General features: G+C 28.9%; 1 protein-coding gene across 3 annotated transcripts; it reads left to right on the forward strand.

Moving 5' to 3' along the window:
- Positions 1-2,338: 2,338 nt before the first annotated feature.
- On the forward strand, positions 2,339-8,834 carry LOC121232022 (signal recognition particle subunit SRP68). Of its 3 annotated transcripts, none has more exons than XM_041117349.1 (14): positions 2,339-2,479; positions 2,650-2,745; positions 2,890-2,956; positions 3,048-3,158; positions 3,470-3,665; positions 4,164-4,249; positions 4,449-4,644; positions 5,308-5,419; positions 6,122-6,249; positions 6,425-6,631; positions 6,727-6,836; positions 7,204-7,351; positions 7,521-7,670; positions 8,340-8,834. In XM_041117349.1, exons 2-14 carry the CDS (start codon positions 2,655-2,657, stop codon positions 8,559-8,561), a joined length of 1,824 nt encoding a protein of 607 aa, XP_040973283.1. In that variant the 5' UTR covers positions 2,339-2,479; positions 2,650-2,654; the 3' UTR covers positions 8,562-8,834. The 3 variants fall into 3 exon arrangements, with proteins under 3 accessions (XP_040973283.1, XP_040973282.1, XP_040973284.1); XM_041117348.1 differs by having other exon boundaries at positions 2,394-2,535; XM_041117350.1 differs by lacking the exon at positions 8,340-8,834 and having other exon boundaries at positions 2,394-2,535; positions 7,204-7,374.
- Positions 8,835-17,333: the final 8,499 nt, after the last annotated feature.

Raw genomic sequence — 17,333 nt, forward strand, 5'->3', positions numbered from 1 at the left:
TCAACTTTTGCAAATTTTTATTATCAAGAATTTTATGAAATTATATATTATTATTAAATTATATGTAATAATTATTATTTTAAATTATACAAATTCATAAACTATAATCATATTAGTTATAATAATTTTAAATTTTATTAAATCATATATTTAATTAAATCATATTAGTTATAATCATATATTATGATTTGAGTAAATTCATATAAGAATATTAATTATTAAGAATTTTATTAAATTATATATTTTAATTATATTATATTTAATAATAATTATGTTATTTTATATTTTACAGTATCATATATTATGGTTTGAGTAAATTCATATAAGAATATTAATTATTAAGAATTTTATTAAATTATATATTTTAATTAAAATATATTTAATAATAATTATGTTTAATATGATTAAATTATTTATTATTGATATTAATCTTATTAAAATTTAAATAAAATAATTTACCAAAACAAATTTCTGCTAATTATTAAGAATTTTATTAAATTATATATTTTAATTAAAATATATTAAATAATAATTATGTTTAAATATGATTAAATTATTTATTTTTGATAATAAATAATCTTATTAAAATTTAAATAACAATAACAATAATCATTTACCAAAACAAATTTATGCTAAGGGTATTCTGATCATTTTAGTTTTCTCCATTATGCTATTACACCTCTATTACATTCAACCAAACACAGTTTTACTATTACGCCTCTATTCCATTACATTCAACCAAACAGTTGATTTGCTATTACACCTCTATTCCATTACACCTCTAATCCAATCCAATACACCTCTAATCCAATACAGCGAACCAAACGTGCTCATAGAGTTAATATTTTATATTGATTTTCGATTTTTTTTTGAGATAAAAAGGAGGAAGAATTTATGGCTGATGAGCGATTGAGCTCCATCATGAATTTTTTTCTCCTTTTTTTTCAAACTTTATGTGGCTTATTAAAGCCCTATTATTTGTATGATAATTCAAAAGCTTGAACCATATAAAAATTAGAAAAAGAAATGAAAATGGAAATTTGGGTGTCGGAAAAGTCGGTCTTTGTGGGTTAGTTTGAAAGGGGAAAATTTTGGTGGCATGAGTTTTTACTGAAGAAAGAAGGGATGAAGGAGTGTAGAAGCAAAAAGGGAAGAAAATGAGGAAAAATAAAAAGAAATTTAGGTACAATAGGACACCTTGTGCAAAAAAGTTTAGGTATTAATCCGAAACATAAAAAATTTATAAGTATTAATTCGGAGAAAGTGAACAAATTTTAGTACTAATTTTATATTTAACCATAATTTTTTTATAGTTAGATGATTATCCATATAGTTTACCCAAAGATCAATTGATTACATGTTTTAAGTTTTTAGACTTTTGTTTTAGTTGATTAAAAAATGCTAGCACCTTTCCAAAGGGATTTGAGTTTTGCACCAGTCTTCTTATGCCTTGGAACATTTGTACTTATTTGATTAAATTTTTTACTTTAGATATAATGATAAATGTTCATTTAAAAAAAATGAAATTCTATTGTGCAAACTTTGATATATTTTCTAAATGATTTTCTGATTTGTAAAACATTACGATATGATATAATGATGGTAAAAATTTCTTTTCCAAGTTTGAGCACACCTCAATCATATAAACTTTCGGGTAAGGAAATAAACGTGCGGATGGTCTTGCTCGTCTTTGAAGTAATCTTAGAGACCCTTTTGAATTGAACATCCTATTTTCTTGCTCAAACAATAGTGCAAATGTGTTTGCGTTTGTGTTTAATTATTTTGAAAATCTATGCATATGTTTAATTCTATCTGATTATATTAAGCCTTTCTTGTTGGCTGAGGTCAGGACTTTTTTGCTATATTGTATATTATTTTAAGTTTAATAGGTGTTCATTTTCTCAACCCAAAAAAAGTTGGGACTTGAAACATGAAACATTGTGAATATTTGTAAAAACATTTTCTTTTCGAGCTTTCAAACATTTTACAAAAGCTTCATCATTCCCTAATTCTCTCTTTTCTAGTTTTATTTTATTTTTATTTTTAAAAGTTATGCAATAACATTTTACCTTTTATTTTGTCTTTCTTTTTAAATTATGATACACAGGATTTAATGTGCCATTTAACAATTTTAGTAATTGAAGAACCTAATTGATATAACCTCAATAAATTGAGGATACAATTGAAATGTCTAAAGTTTTTGGGACTAATTTAATATGAGAGTCATAGTTTGAGGACTTTTGATGGATTTAACCCACATCATATTTATCTGCCATACGCGCACTATCGTATCTGTGCAAAAGTAACGAAGCAAACGGTTCGAATCAGGCCCAATCTCAACAAAGACTACCCGACCCAATCAAATCCCCTGCAAAGAGGCCCAGCATAGGCCTATGAAATCGAGATTGGCGGTGCTTCAAATCTCAGACGGCTGTCTACGGTAGCACGCCATTCTTCATTACCATTAGATTAATCCAAGGTAACGCCATCGGTACTGTCAAAATTTATAGATCTCCACACTTGGTTTGCTCGCCGGTAAAATGCCTTCATATTTTTTGGTTGAATTTTTTCTGTCACAAATCTGCCAAAAACCTCTGTCATTTTCGTTATCACATGCAGTCTTATTGTTGTCTTTTTTTTTTATCGAAGGTGTTATGGCGAAGGTTAACGAAGCAGCGGCGATGGAAATTGATGATCCAAATTCAAACATTTCTGACCAGATCAGCCCTAAATTCTCAATCAATGGTTTGTTTTTTGATGTTTCTTTGTAGAATTTTTAACTTCAACAATTGCATACCTGTACTAATTTGTTAGCGAGATTGTATGTTCTGTTTGATTTGTTTCTTGTTTATTTGAAATTATATATAAAAAAATTGGCTTCCTTTTCAGTTTTGCAACTTCTTAAGTCTTCTCAGATGCAACATGGATTACGACATGGAGATTACACTCGTTACCGGTAAATTCACTTTGAAAATGATTACAAAATTATGGAAATGTTTTATATTTGGACATTGTTAATATTTAAACGAATAATGTTGGGACTGCAGGAGGTATTGCACTGCTCGTTTGAGGAGGCTGTATAAATCATTGAAGTTTACACATGGCCGTGGTAAATACACCCGAAAAGCCATTTCGGAGTCCACAGTCACTGAAGTGAGGTCAGCCTTGTTAATTTGCTGTAATTTGACAATTTTTTACAATATGGAAGTTGCTTATATTTTCGCTTTACAAGTGCTTATTTCTTTGTGTTTGTGCAGACATGGTTAGAGGGTAATTATTGGTGTTGTGTTGCTTGTGAAGTAATAGTTAGAACATGTTTTAAAGTTTCTTGCATTAACATGTCTGGTTTTAAATTGTTTGCTTTAGAAGCTTTTTGTATTGCAAGGGATTGGTTGGTCTATGCTGTATGTACTCAAGTTACGATATCTTTTCAAAGCTTACAGTGTTACTTTGATTTGATGTGAAATAGGTTTCTTCATGTGGTTCTGTATATGGCAGAGAGAGCTTGGAGCCATGCCATGGAGAAACGACAGCTTCCAGATGGTCCAAATGCACGCCAGCGTATCTATTTGATTGGTAGATTACGCAAGGCAGTCAAATGGGCTGATCTCTTTTCACATTTGTGTTCTGTGAAAGGAGATTCTAGAACATCTTTAGAAGCTGAGGTTGGTTTGCAATTTTATTGTTATTTGTACATCTACCATCTTCAACCCACTTTTTTGGGTCTTAAGGAAGAAATGAAAAAGCATAAAATAGTTATGTGCGTACATTATTTCTTTTAAATCTCTTGCTTTTTTCTTTTGTTATCTTTGGTTAAATGGTGTGTCTTTTGAGTTGTGTAAAGGTGTAAATGCTTTTAATTAGTATGTAAATTATTGCTTATGCCTTACAATAGCATCGCAGTGAGCTTAATGAATTTTTGCTTTCTGATTGAGTTTGCTATTTCTGGATGTTAACTATGCTTGGAGCAGAGACTTTGTACTTGTTGTGGACAAGTGAAGCTAGGGATGTCTGTAAATCTATGTTTATCTTAATCAAATTTACAATTTTGTTTCCATGAGCCTTAATTTACTCCAGTGTTTGCCGTTATTTTGTATTGTTTTCTTTATGAAGCATGTCTGTAATTCTTTGCAGTTCATCTTTTTTTGATTTTTTCTTTCTAGGCCTATGCGTCCTATATGAAAGGGAATTTGTTGTTTGAACAAGACCGGAATTGGGACACTGCATTGAGGAATTTCAAAAGTGCCAGGTTTGTGCTCGTCTCCAATAGTATCCTGACATAGAAATAATAAAGTAACATGTTCAAGTAGATGGCTAATATTTTTGCTTGATCTCATGCTCCTATCCTGTGTCAAAAGGAAAAAAATCAATATCCTTCGTAATACTTTACCCAATAGTTGTTTTGTCGGTTCTAGCACAAAAGGCTAACATCTTTGATTATGTTGCAGGTCGGTTTATGAAGAACTAGGGAAATATGGAGATGTAGAGAATCAAGTCTTGTGTCGTGAACGGGTTGAAGAACTCGAACCTAGTATTCGCTACTGCCTTCACAAAATTGGAGGTTCAAATTTGCAAGCTTCTGAACTTTTACAGATTGGTGAAATGGAAGGTCCTGCATCGGACCTTTTCAAATCAAAGCTAGAGGTAAGTTCTTTTCTGTGAATAGGAATTAATGAGGCATTGGTAATTTCATTTTCTTTACCATGAATAGTGCTGCCTGTATTAAGTTTTAGTGAGTCACTGCTTATTTTTCTCCTAACTTGCTACCTGCCTGCTTGGCTAAGGAATTAATCTGTTGTAGTGTAAATGAATCAATTCTTCTAAAAATTTGCTTTCCAAGTTAGCAAGAACTTGTTCCAACCGTTTACCACCTTACCAAAGGTGAAGTGGTGAGAATAGATAGTTGCTTTCTGAATTATAACACATCATTTCTTTTGATATTCGTTCGATTGGAACAAACTAATCATTTGTTCAGAAATTTTGATAAGATGTTTGAACTATCCTTTTCAACCTTCAAGCTGATCTTTTGTCTGCAAACATTTTCATCTATGGTCGAAAACCTTTGGCTGCTTTTTACGACAAATTAGTTATGCACTCCTCAAAGTTTGTATAAATGATAATTTCTTTTCTTAGAAGAATGCCCATTTGTATTATATCTGTTGGAATTGGTTGTGCTCGTCCTAAGAGCTCATCAGATAACTGTGCAGGAAAGGGAGAGGGAGGGGGATAATAACTTTTGTCCTTTCTCTTTATTCTGCAGATGGTTTTGTCGGTTACATTGATGTCTTATACTATCCTGATTTGCAGGCCGCTATGGCGGAGGCAAGATCACAACAGGCTGCATCTCTGACAGAGTTTCATTGGCTTGGCAATAGATTCCCAATTACTAATGCAAAAACTCGGGTTGCTATTTTGAAAGGTTTGCCATTAGCTTTTCCTGTGAATGTCAGTAATGAGGTTAGCGTGTTTATGGCTCATATTAAAAATCAAGACTGAAAACCACTTGGAAGTTGTTATGGTAATCTATGATTGACCTATATATTTTCTTAAATTATGCATAAACTACTGACAACTGAAGAATTATGGGTGTGGTTTTGATTGTCAAATATCTTCTGTTTCAGATGAAAACAAAAATATTCACCTTCCTTAGTCTTCTCTTCTTCACCCTAGATCCATTAAATGCCAAATTTGAACATAGTCAATATATTAAGCTTTCATTTTATTGGCACTTAGAGTCAGTATTTGCTCTTAATAATTTTTTTTTTGCATTTTATTTTTCAATTTTTTAGCTCATTGCTTTAATGACTCATCCTAGCACCTAAACCAGACTTAAATTGCAGTTGAAGCTAGCTTTCAAATTTCTGTGCTGCACTCCTTTCTGCTTCTCTCTTCTTTGTCTGCTAGATTTAAGATGTAGCCAATTCTAGCAGTAAAAATTTCTAGCTTCAGTTGAATTCAGTGTCACAAATCATGTTTTTTTCATTAATTGTAGATGTGAAAAAAGCACCTGTGTGCTTGAAACTTTTTTATTCTTGTTTTCTGGTTATCCTTGTGAGCCTTCAAGTTGGTTAAGAGGACATATGGCCTAAATTTATACTTTTCCTGTGTGCAAAATTTGCAGCCCAAGAACTGGAAAAAGATTTACATGGCCCTTTAGCCGATTCACTCTCAGCTGAGAAAAGACTAGTAACTTTTGATAAAGTTTTTACAGCATATCATGAAGCTAGGAGCTGTATCCGGAGTGACTTGGTATGAAGTGTTAATTTGTAGTGTTGCTTTCTTTCCGTAGAAATTGTGTACTTCTCATTTCTTTTTTCCTTAGTACTATTTCTTAGTAGGATTTAAAAGTTGCAATTATTTCCGAACTCTTGATTTCCAAATCACTTCTTTGAGGCTGATGTTGATGATTTAGCATACACTCTAGGCCAGTGCAGGTAGTGCTGAAAATGTGAAAGATGACTTAAATGGTCTGGATAAGGCTGTTAGTGCTGTTCTAGGTCAACGAACAATTGAGCGCAATCAGTTGTTGGTTAGCATTGCAAAGAGCAAACTTACAAGACGTCGTGATGACAAAAACGAGAAAGTCACCAAGCCTGAGGAGTTGGTCCGCTTATATGATCTTTTATTACAGGTGAGGAAGGGAATATCTGTTTTTGGCATGCGTTGCTTTCCAGGAAAAGAAGCTTGTACTAATTCTTAGTTCGCTTAATTGATGCTATTTGGCAGAATACAGCTGATCTATCTGATTTAGTTAGTTCTGGAAGAGATAGAAAACCTGAAGAAGTGACCTTTGCTGAAGAGTGTGAACTTAAAAGTTTGGCCTTCCGAGCTGAAAGGTTAATTTCTCTTACATAACTCTATAAAGTCTTCCTTTTTATTGGGTAGCATATTTATGCTTAAATATCTGCATCAACCAGTTCTAAATAATATCCTTGTTCTCCTTTTCCAAGAAAATAAAATATTATTTTTGACCTCTGGATGATGACATTCTGCAGTTTTCTCCAGTTTCTTCATTTGAAGGATTTTTCTCCTTCGTGGTGCTGTTAGGAGTAGTGAAATAGAATCGTTAATTTCCTGCATTTCAAATGATGAAATTAAGTTGACTTAGAAGCGATTCATTGTTTTTTAACATTAATTTCGGGTGCATTACTACAAGAGGTTGCCTTGTGAAACTGATGCATGGACCTCTGGATTTCTTTGCAGGTGCTTCTACTTGGCAAGATCATATAGTTTAGCTGGAAAGAGATCCGAAGCATATGCGCTATACTGCCGTGCTCGCTCTCTCGCCGAGAATGCCCTATGGAAGTTTCAAGCTCATAGTAAAACCGATCAGTTGTCTATATTTAATAGGGTTCGCCTTCCCCACTATTTTTGGTATATTTTCTGTGTTAAACTGCTGAATGCATGTATATATGCAAATGACGTGCTTGACACTTGCAACGTTTTCTTTAGCACTGTCTCTTAACTTTGGGTTCAGACATCTGATCCGTATTTAGTTGGTACCTTTATATTATTTACAGGTGATGATCAAAGAGTTGAAGACTTTATATGATGAATGCCGATCTTACAGTTGCATAGAGCATGCAACTGGAATTATCGAGGAGGTGAAAGCTCCTGAGAATCTTTCAAAGAAAATATCTACTATATCACTAACTGGAGCTGACAAGAAGGTATAATTTATATTTAAAAAGTTTCCTATTTACATGATGAGTTCTCAAGTAGTCAATCAGTTAGGGATGGCAATGGAAATTGCAGAGTCAGATATTTGTGGATATTTGACTTACTTTTTTGCATATTCAAATATTGCGGATTCGGATTTGAATAAATTATTTACCATCCATAGTGGATTGGCGCGGATGTGGATATTAACCCTTCGATATTCATTATCCAGAATTTCAAATATGCTCTACTTTTGGAGATAACGAATTCAGATATCTGTTATCTGAATCCACTTTACTTTTGTGGGTTACGGAGCCAGATTCAGATATCCAAATCCATTATCCATTTTATTTTTGAAAAACTTTTGGACTTGCTATACTAAAATATTTAGTGGATTTTTATATCCTACAGATAATTGAATTAATTCCGATTTGGATTCCAAATAATAATACTCGTAGATTTAATGCAAATATTAAGCAGATTTGCATATTTAGATTTGGATTTTGTAGAAATTGCATAATACCCACTGGCATCCTTAACTAATTTTGAATCCTATAGAAATTATCACGATAACATTTATTTCCATTGTTGCATAAACTCCTTCGTTCATGATAATTTGTTTTGCTTATGATCCCGATTTTGCTACATTGTTGTAATGATGCTGCTTTGGAGTGGTTCAGGTGGAAAAATACCTACTCGAGAAACTCGATCTCTACGAGCCCGCAATTAGTGAGTCAAATGTGAAAGCTGTTCCGCGTATAGAACCCTTCCCGCCGGCCTTCCAGTCAATACCCCGTAATCCAATCGTTTTAGACTTGGCTTATAATGCCATTGATTTCCCATCTATAGAAAACAGGATGAAGAAAGACAAGAAGGGTTTCATTAGTAGGCTTTGGGGTTGAGTTACAGTTCAAGGTAAGATTTGATTTGAAAGGAATAGAACCAAAAATTAAAAACCGCTTTCTTTTCACATGCTTTTGACTTTTGACGTTTGACTTCATGATTTGGTTAACTGCAAAATTTTGGTATTTAGACTGAGATGATGTGAAATATTTTGGACAGTAAAAAATCGTTTTTTTTTATTTGGATGATTTTCAGATTCTGATATTAGTTTTATTGTATCTGATCGGAATTTCCTTAAATTTGAGATCTGAATCCATTTTTATTTTAGTTTAGATATCTGAATTTGTTTTGCTTGTATGGATAATAGATTTTGACTGATCTTACAGATTTAATTTTTGTTTAATTTTGAATTATTATTTTGTTAAGCCAATATTTTTATCTTCAAATGCAGTTTTGGATGGAAATATTTAAATAGATGTTTTACCATGTAAAATTAAAGGGATAAATATCACAATTATACAGGAACTTTGATCTAATGTATAATGTCATATATGAATTTTGATTTTATGAAATTTGTATTTGATTCAATTTTTATAGTAACTAACTAACATTATCGATATATTATGTACATAAACAATTATATTAATTTAATCTGAAAATAAATAAATGCATTTATTAATTTAAATGTATACAGTTAAATTAAAATTAATTCTTTTGTACTTACAATTGAAGTTAAAATTAATTGACTAAAATTTATATATAAATTCGGTTTTTATCCTTAAATTAAAATTTTATAAAATACATTAGTGGATCATGTTTTTAATTCTTATTTATCATCTAACATTAAAATTCTCACAGCCAAAAAACGGTAAAGTTTCTTAAATATTTATATTGAATTTTCTAACTATTTTCCTTTTTGAAATTTATTTCAACTATATATTATTATATATTTAAAATTGGAATATTTTTTTAATGTTATTTTAATATTTAAAATATGATTTATATGTTCAAATTAAATTTTATGAATAATTTATATTAATTATTTAAAAAATATTTAATCTCATATTTAATAAATCAAAACATGAATAATGAGTTACAATCAATTAATTTTTATATTTTTATTATAATTCTAAGTTGATAGATTTCATATATAATAATATTAGTGAATTTAAATATTATTTAAATGTATATTATATATTTTACACATTTTATATGATTAATATTTTTATAGAAGGTCTTCCCTTAGGCGATGGGCAATTGGGCCTCTAAACTAACATGCCTGAAATGGGCTTATGGATCTTGTACCACTCTGATCAAAATCATTATAAGCTTTTAATGGTGGTGGAGAATAATAGGATTCATGCAAATTATAAACTCAATTTTTCTCTTCATTTCTTCCTCATTTTGTTCCATCTTCTTGTTTTTTTAAAAAAAAAACCTTAAATCAAACCCTAAATCCGTTAAGGTTAAAAAACTCTACAAACACTAAAACATGTTTTTAGATAATATTAAAATAATAATAATAATAATAACAGATACATGTCCTTCATTTAATTTTTGTTGTGAAGTTAAATTACTAGGGACTTTGGTAAGTAAAATTGTGAAGTTGGGTAAGGGAAGAAAAAAGTCTCCAAATTGAGGCAAAGTAAGTGAATTTGGGTGTACGTATGAGATTGGATTCTTAAAGGTGTGATTAAGAGAAAGGAAAATGTGGAGGACCATTTGGTCTATTGTTCCAATAATACAATTACCATTGCCTAACCTTTTTTTTCTCCTCCTTTAAAAAGGAGAGAGATAATGGTCCAATATTCTCTACCAAACATTTGCCTTTCCTTTTATTGATAACATGAAGCTTGCATTGCATGCTTCATCAACTATTTCTCTTAGTAAAAAACTAAGTGGCATCAATGCATTCAAAATCACCCAATTTTTTCTTCTCCAATACACTTACCAGCATTTTTCATCAAGTATAAGATTATAGGATAATACTTGGTGTAGGACCAAATTTATGCTCGGGCCCAAAGCTCACAAACCCAAACTCAAATACACTACACAGCCCAACTAATTTATGCCATGACCCAATACGAGAAACCATCCACTACCTCCATCACCCCCACACCCTACTAAATCACCCCACTAAATCACCCCACTAACTCCATCATCCCACTAAACCATCCACTATCTCCATCACCCCACTTGCCTATAAAAAGAAAGGGCAATCAGTTGTAAAAGTTGGCTATAAAAGCCATTCAAAACTATTGTACAAGGGGGGAGTTCTTTTTTGGAGATTAATCAAATATCAAAGCAAAAGAGGTTTTTTTTGTCTATTCTCGTTTTAAATTCTTTTTTGTTTATTGTTTTCCTTTCAATTTTATTTTGTTTTCTTATACGAAAATAAAAATAAAAGGAAGAAGCTTACCTATTTTAGAATTACCGAAAAATATTTTTTTTTAGGTCCAGCTGCCTTGCACGGTGCCGCCGACGGTGGCCCGTGGGGGTCCGGTGACCGGAACAAGGCAGAACCGATGGCCGGATTTAGAAGGAAGGGGGAGAGTGTTATTTTTAATATTGTTATTATTATTATTATATTATTATTATACTTATTTTATTACTGTTACTATTATTTTGTATATATTTATTATCATTATTGATTTATTATTATTATTAGAAACATTTTTTTATTTTTTTATTTTTTTATTTTTATATTATTATTTTTATTAATATATTATTATTATTGTCTTCTATTTTGTTGTTGTTATTATTATTTTAATCGTTATTACTATGTTTATTGTTATTGTAGCATTATTCTATTATTACTATTATTATAGTTAATTAATTCTACATTTTCATTACCCTATATATTTTCTTTTTATATTTGTTTTATCCCTCCATATGTATATATATTATCGTTTTCACATTATTATTTTTATGTATAGATCCTTTCTTTATCTATGTATATATATTATATTTTCATATATACAATTTATTTCTTTTGAAGATCCCGTTTTAAAACTATACTCTGCCTATTTTGACTATTTTCTTATTATTAATATGTGTATTACAGGAATCCTTTTTCCTATTTTCTTCTGTTTTATATATTTATATAATTGTTTTTATTTCTTTTGTTTGTACCATTATTAACATGTTACCACTACCATTTTATTAATTGTCATTAAATCTTTTTTTTTGCCACTATGTTTTATTGTTAATATGCATCGTTCAGCTTATTATGGTAATATTATTTGCATGTGACATACCATTATTTTCGTTTTTTTAAATTTTAATTGCCCAAATTAATTTATTCACAGATCTATTCTCAATTGTTTTTAAAATAATGGCAATGTTCGGTATTTAAAGACTTTGAAGAATCGTGCCCTAACGTATTGGGTTTTGCTTTCTTTGTTTGTCTTGAATATTCGGATATCCTCTTACCAGTTCACTCTAAAAAATTTTCAAAATAAAGGCAATGGTCGGTATTTAAAGAATTCGAAGAATCGTGCCCTAACGTACTGGGTTTCGCTTTCTTTGTTTGTTTTGAATATTCGAATATCCTCTTAAGGCTAAAGCGCATGTTTAAAAGGCAAGCTCACAATTGAGGGTAAAAAATATTGTGTCCTAACGTACTGGATGTAATGTTTTACCTTGAGGTGAGATGGTCTTTAATACACATTTGACTTACCTAAATGTTTTAAAAGCCAATAAAAAGAGGATCGCGTTTTGAACTCTGTCCAAATCTTTAATTTTCGACATTAAGACACTAAATAATCAATCAAGTACCAATTTTGGGCGTGTTGAGGGTGCTAGTCCTTCCTCGTACGTAACTGACTCCCGAACCGGTTTGCTATTTTCGCAGACCAAAATCGTCGTTTTGGAAAATTTATTTATTTCTTAAAAACGACCGTGTTTTGAGGTGATCCAATCATACCCTATTAAAAACGATTGGTGGCGACTCCCAACTTTTCATTTTCAAAAGTCGATTTCCCGTTTTCAAAAAAACGGTTTCGACACTTGGTATACTGGCAGAGGAGTCTTTAATCTCCATAATTAGGGTTGGGGATGATGAAAGTACCCTATAGGCAGAAACGAAACCAAAACTTTGTTTTTGGGGGCAAAGTTAAATTATAAAATTTTAAAGGGATTAAATTATAATTTTATTTTTGTATGAACTTATTATTTTAGAATTTTAAAAAGATTAAACTAAAAAAATTCATCTTTTAAGAGATTAAAGTGTATTTTTACCATTATACTAACTTACAGTTTTAAAAACTTCAAGAGACTAAAATAATAAATTTCTATTGGGGGCTAAGGATTTGTCTATCTCTTTTGATGTCATACTTAACAAGGGTGCAGTAATATATTTTAAAAAATAAAAATATAAAAGAATTGTCATTTAACTCTATTTGTGGAGTTAAAAAAATATATTGGCAACATATCAAATATTGACCTACAATTTATTATTACTATTAAAATTTGAGGAGATAAAAGTAAATCTAATTATTATATTTAAGCTGAATAACTATAGTGTCAAAATCTAAGTGAAATTAGCATGAATTTAAGGGGGAGTAATTGGTCGGTTTGATTAAAGCAAATCGAAAATTTTATACTTTAATGATTAACTGAATTGCTTAGGTCCTAACGAGCATATTTAAGATAGGTGGTTGAACTTTTTTTTTTTGCATAATAACTTTTTTGGTCCTCTAACTTTATAAAAATATTATTTTAGCCTTTTATTTAAATTTTCACCTCTTTTAGCTCTTCAACTTACATTTTTTGTCAACTCACCTCAAAATAGATGAAAAAGTTAACTCTGTTGGCATGGCGCATACATGTGGATTGTCACATGGGTGACGTGTTAACATTTAATTGAATTTTTAATATTTTAATATTTTTTAATGATTTCTAATTTTAAAAAGTAATTTTATAACTTTTTTGAATTTTTTAAAAGTTAAAAAATTAATTTAATGTTGACATGCCATCCACATGATAATTCACATATATGCCACATCATTAAAGTTAAAAAAACGTTTATTTTTTCATCCATTTTGAGGTGATTTGATAATAATAAAAAGGCAAGTTTGAGAACTATAAAAGGTAAAAAAATAAATAAATAGAAAGTTAAAATGACTTATTTGTAAAGTTAAAAAATCAAATAATAAATTTAGGTTTTGGTTATGTATATATATAAATAAAATCTTAACACTAACCCTTTTTTAAACCAATAAATATTAAAAACTAAGTAGCACATAAATTTGATTATAAAAAATTATAAAACTATTTGTTAACCAAAATTAAATTAATCATCATAATACTGAATTAACTTAAACTAATAACTATTAGCCCTACATAAAGTAGGTTACCATTTCTTGCATATGATTTTGATAAGAAATTAATGAGAATCTTTTAGTGACGGTTGATCACATTTAATAAATGGTGGGTAGGGTTACCCACAAAATGCTGATGTATAATTTGAGCCAGATCTTGAAGGACTAGAAACTGTACATGTATTTTATTTATTTATTTTTGAATAATTTAGTTCTGATCATATATGTTATTTTTTATAAGATGTCTGGAATTATCTAAAGTCCCTCATCAACCAATAAATAGGAGGATAAAACGTTTTAGCGCACTCGAATTCACGTCTTCCTACATTGACAAAAATACCCATATTAATCGAAGAAAGACTCAATGACACATGTATTATATTTATTTATATATATTACTTAATAGTGTTAAAATTTTATTAAATCCAACAATTTCATTTTAAAAAATAATTTAAACAACTTCCAACAAAGAGTATAGTGTTATATGATATGAGAGTTTGAATGCAATTTCCAATGTCTCCATTCTTACACTCAATTATATATAGGATAAATTTTGTTATTAGTCTTTATACTTTGTGAAAGTTGTGGGTTTAGTCCATCTATTTTAATTTGATCAATTGTAGTCCTTGCACTTTATAAATTGGTCAATTTTAGTATTTGTACTTTTGAATTTTTGAATTTTTAGTCATAACCTAAATAGTATCAGTTAAATCTGTTTGGTTAAATTCAATTACTAGTCCTATACTATGCATATAGTTGTAGGTTTAACAATATTCTCTATTTGGAACATTCTAAATCCCTATACTTTTTTAAATTTTAAAATTTCAATCTTGACACAAATGGAAATTGTTAATCTATTAATTGGACTTTTAGTGAATAATATGTAGAAATAACAAGTTGACATGACATTATATATATGATAATATGTTTGTTGTGACTGATTTTGGAAATATCAAGACTTAATGAATTTAATAGTTATCGTTTTGTGAGATTGAAATTTTAAAATTTAAAAAGTATAAGGACTAGAAATGACTAAATTAAAGTACATGAATTAAACCCATAACTTTCATAAAGTATAGGGACCAATAGCAAATTTTAACCATGTATAAACAAGACTATTTATTACAAACTGATAATATGTTACGAGAAAAACGTATTACTGATATCCATATATTTGTTTTTTATGATTCAATGAAAAAAATCCTTTCTCGATAAAGCTTTAGTATTGTTGGTTAAGACAGAAACTTTGGATTATTAAGTATTCAAATTGGACTCAAGTTCAAGTCCCACCATTTATAATTGTAACGTGTGGATTTTCAATTTTAATATCATCATAGACAGATTTTGTTTGATTTTTTTTTGGTTCCTTCTGCTCTATTTGAATTGATTCTACATCATAACTGCTCAAACATCTATTTATATTATAAAAAATTAAAAATAAAAACCTAAAACATAATCAAAGTTCTAATGCCAAACCTGAAGATTTTGTTTATGTATCCAACTATAAATCAATTTTTTTTATAAAAACATTATTTCTAAATTTGAAGTAAATAAGATGTTGTTATTAAATTAATGTCGATAATGACAATATATAACAACTGTAAAGCAAAAAGAAAAATAAAATAAAACACACAGTTTTTACATGGAAATCCTTTCGGAATCACGGGTAAAGGAAGAAAAAATTACTAATATTGAAAACTGAATGATATAAAAAGAGTTTCAACTATATATATTTAAAGGTTGAAAAAATTTATTCTAATCAATGTCAAATAGAAGAAGTGTAGGTCTATACCCTTAAACTCTACACAGATCCCTTTATTTTATCATTATATTTTCTTTAATAAGAATTTAAATTACACAACTCTAAAAATTATATTTACACATTGTATATGAAAAATATTGTCCAAGTATAAATTTATGTCAAGTAACTTCATGAAGCCTATCTCATGGAAAGATCTAGAAATGAAAAGAATTCATAATTTTAACTTTTTTTTTTAAATAAGGAAAGGAAAAGGACAAAATAAATTAGAGAAATGGCATTAATGAATTACCATTGTGGAGGATACTATTTGGATATCACAACATTCACCATTGTCAACATTATGCCAACTTCTTCATTAGTGGTGCCGTTGGTGGGGGGTGGGGGCTTAACTTTTTTTTTTCTACCTTATTTATTTATTTATATTTTTAATGTCGTGTTGGATTAAAATTCTTTTGACATAAATTAACCTAATATATTATTATATACAAATAAATATATATTAAATTGTAGTAGGATTATGTAATAAATTTATAAGAGCGAATATAGAAATTTTTTTAGGATGGAATTGAATTATGAATTTTTTGTGAAATTAAAGTATAATTTTATCTTTTATTAATTTATGATTATATTCCTTTTAAGAGAATTATTTTTTTTATTTTTGTGTAAATAAATATAATTTTATCACATAATAATTTTTTATTTGGATGGGGAAGCCTCTTGTCTCCCCCTCTAAATTTGCCCTTCTAAATATGTTTATGAAAAATTAATAATAAATATTAAATGAGTCTTTAGTTGAATAATAAAATATGAATATTAAAAATTATCAAGTTTTGGGTTTAAATTCTATTTTATATATTTATATTTTAAAAAAACTATAGAATGAGAAAAAAAAAACACCTTCAACATAATATAGTTTATTTTGTAAATGATATTTTTGTTATTACTTAACTAAATTAGTGCATAGTTGACTCGTAGAAACAAATTCACTAAAAGATTTAATATTAGTGGAGATGACAAAAATCTCAAGATTATATAATCTACTTTGTAAAATAAATATATTTTTGTTATTACTTAGCTGAATTGGTGCATAATTGACTCGTGACACCAAATTTAGTAAAAGGTGTAATATTAGTTGAGATGACAAAAATACCCTGAACATAATAGAGTTTACTTTGTAAAATAAAAGTATTTTTGTCATTACTTGGCTAAATTAATGCACAGTTGGCTTGTGATACTAAACTCAATGAAAAAAAAGGCATAATGATTTATTTAGCCCTTCAACTTTACAAAAAAATCATTTTAGCCCTCCATAAAAGCTTTTAAACTTGTATTGTTTGTGAAATCATTCCATAATGGATTGAAAATTTAATGTTTGCTACTTTTTATGATACAGTATCTATGTGGTAGTTCATGTGTATGTCACGATAGTTATTAATTAACTTTTTTTAAAATAAAATATTAAAAAATATATTTTTTATAATTTTATACTTTTTAATAATTTTAAAAAATTAATTAATAATTGATGTAACAATCCACGTGTATGTCACATTAGTAAAGTTAACAAACGTATCTTTTTCACCTATTTTTGAGTGATTTGATAAACAACGCATGTTTAAGGGTTAAAAGAGATAAAAAAGAAACGAAGGGCTAAAATATTTTTTTATAAATTTAAAGGGTAAAATAAGTACTATACCAAAATTAATATGAGTAGAGATAAATAAATGCGTGAACAATTGATGAGTGTATGT

This window comes from Gossypium hirsutum, chromosome A07 (genome assembly GCF_007990345.1).
Source record: "Gossypium hirsutum isolate 1008001.06 chromosome A07, Gossypium_hirsutum_v2.1, whole genome shotgun sequence".
Lineage (NCBI taxonomy): Eukaryota > Viridiplantae > Streptophyta > Magnoliopsida > Malvales > Malvaceae > Gossypium > Gossypium hirsutum.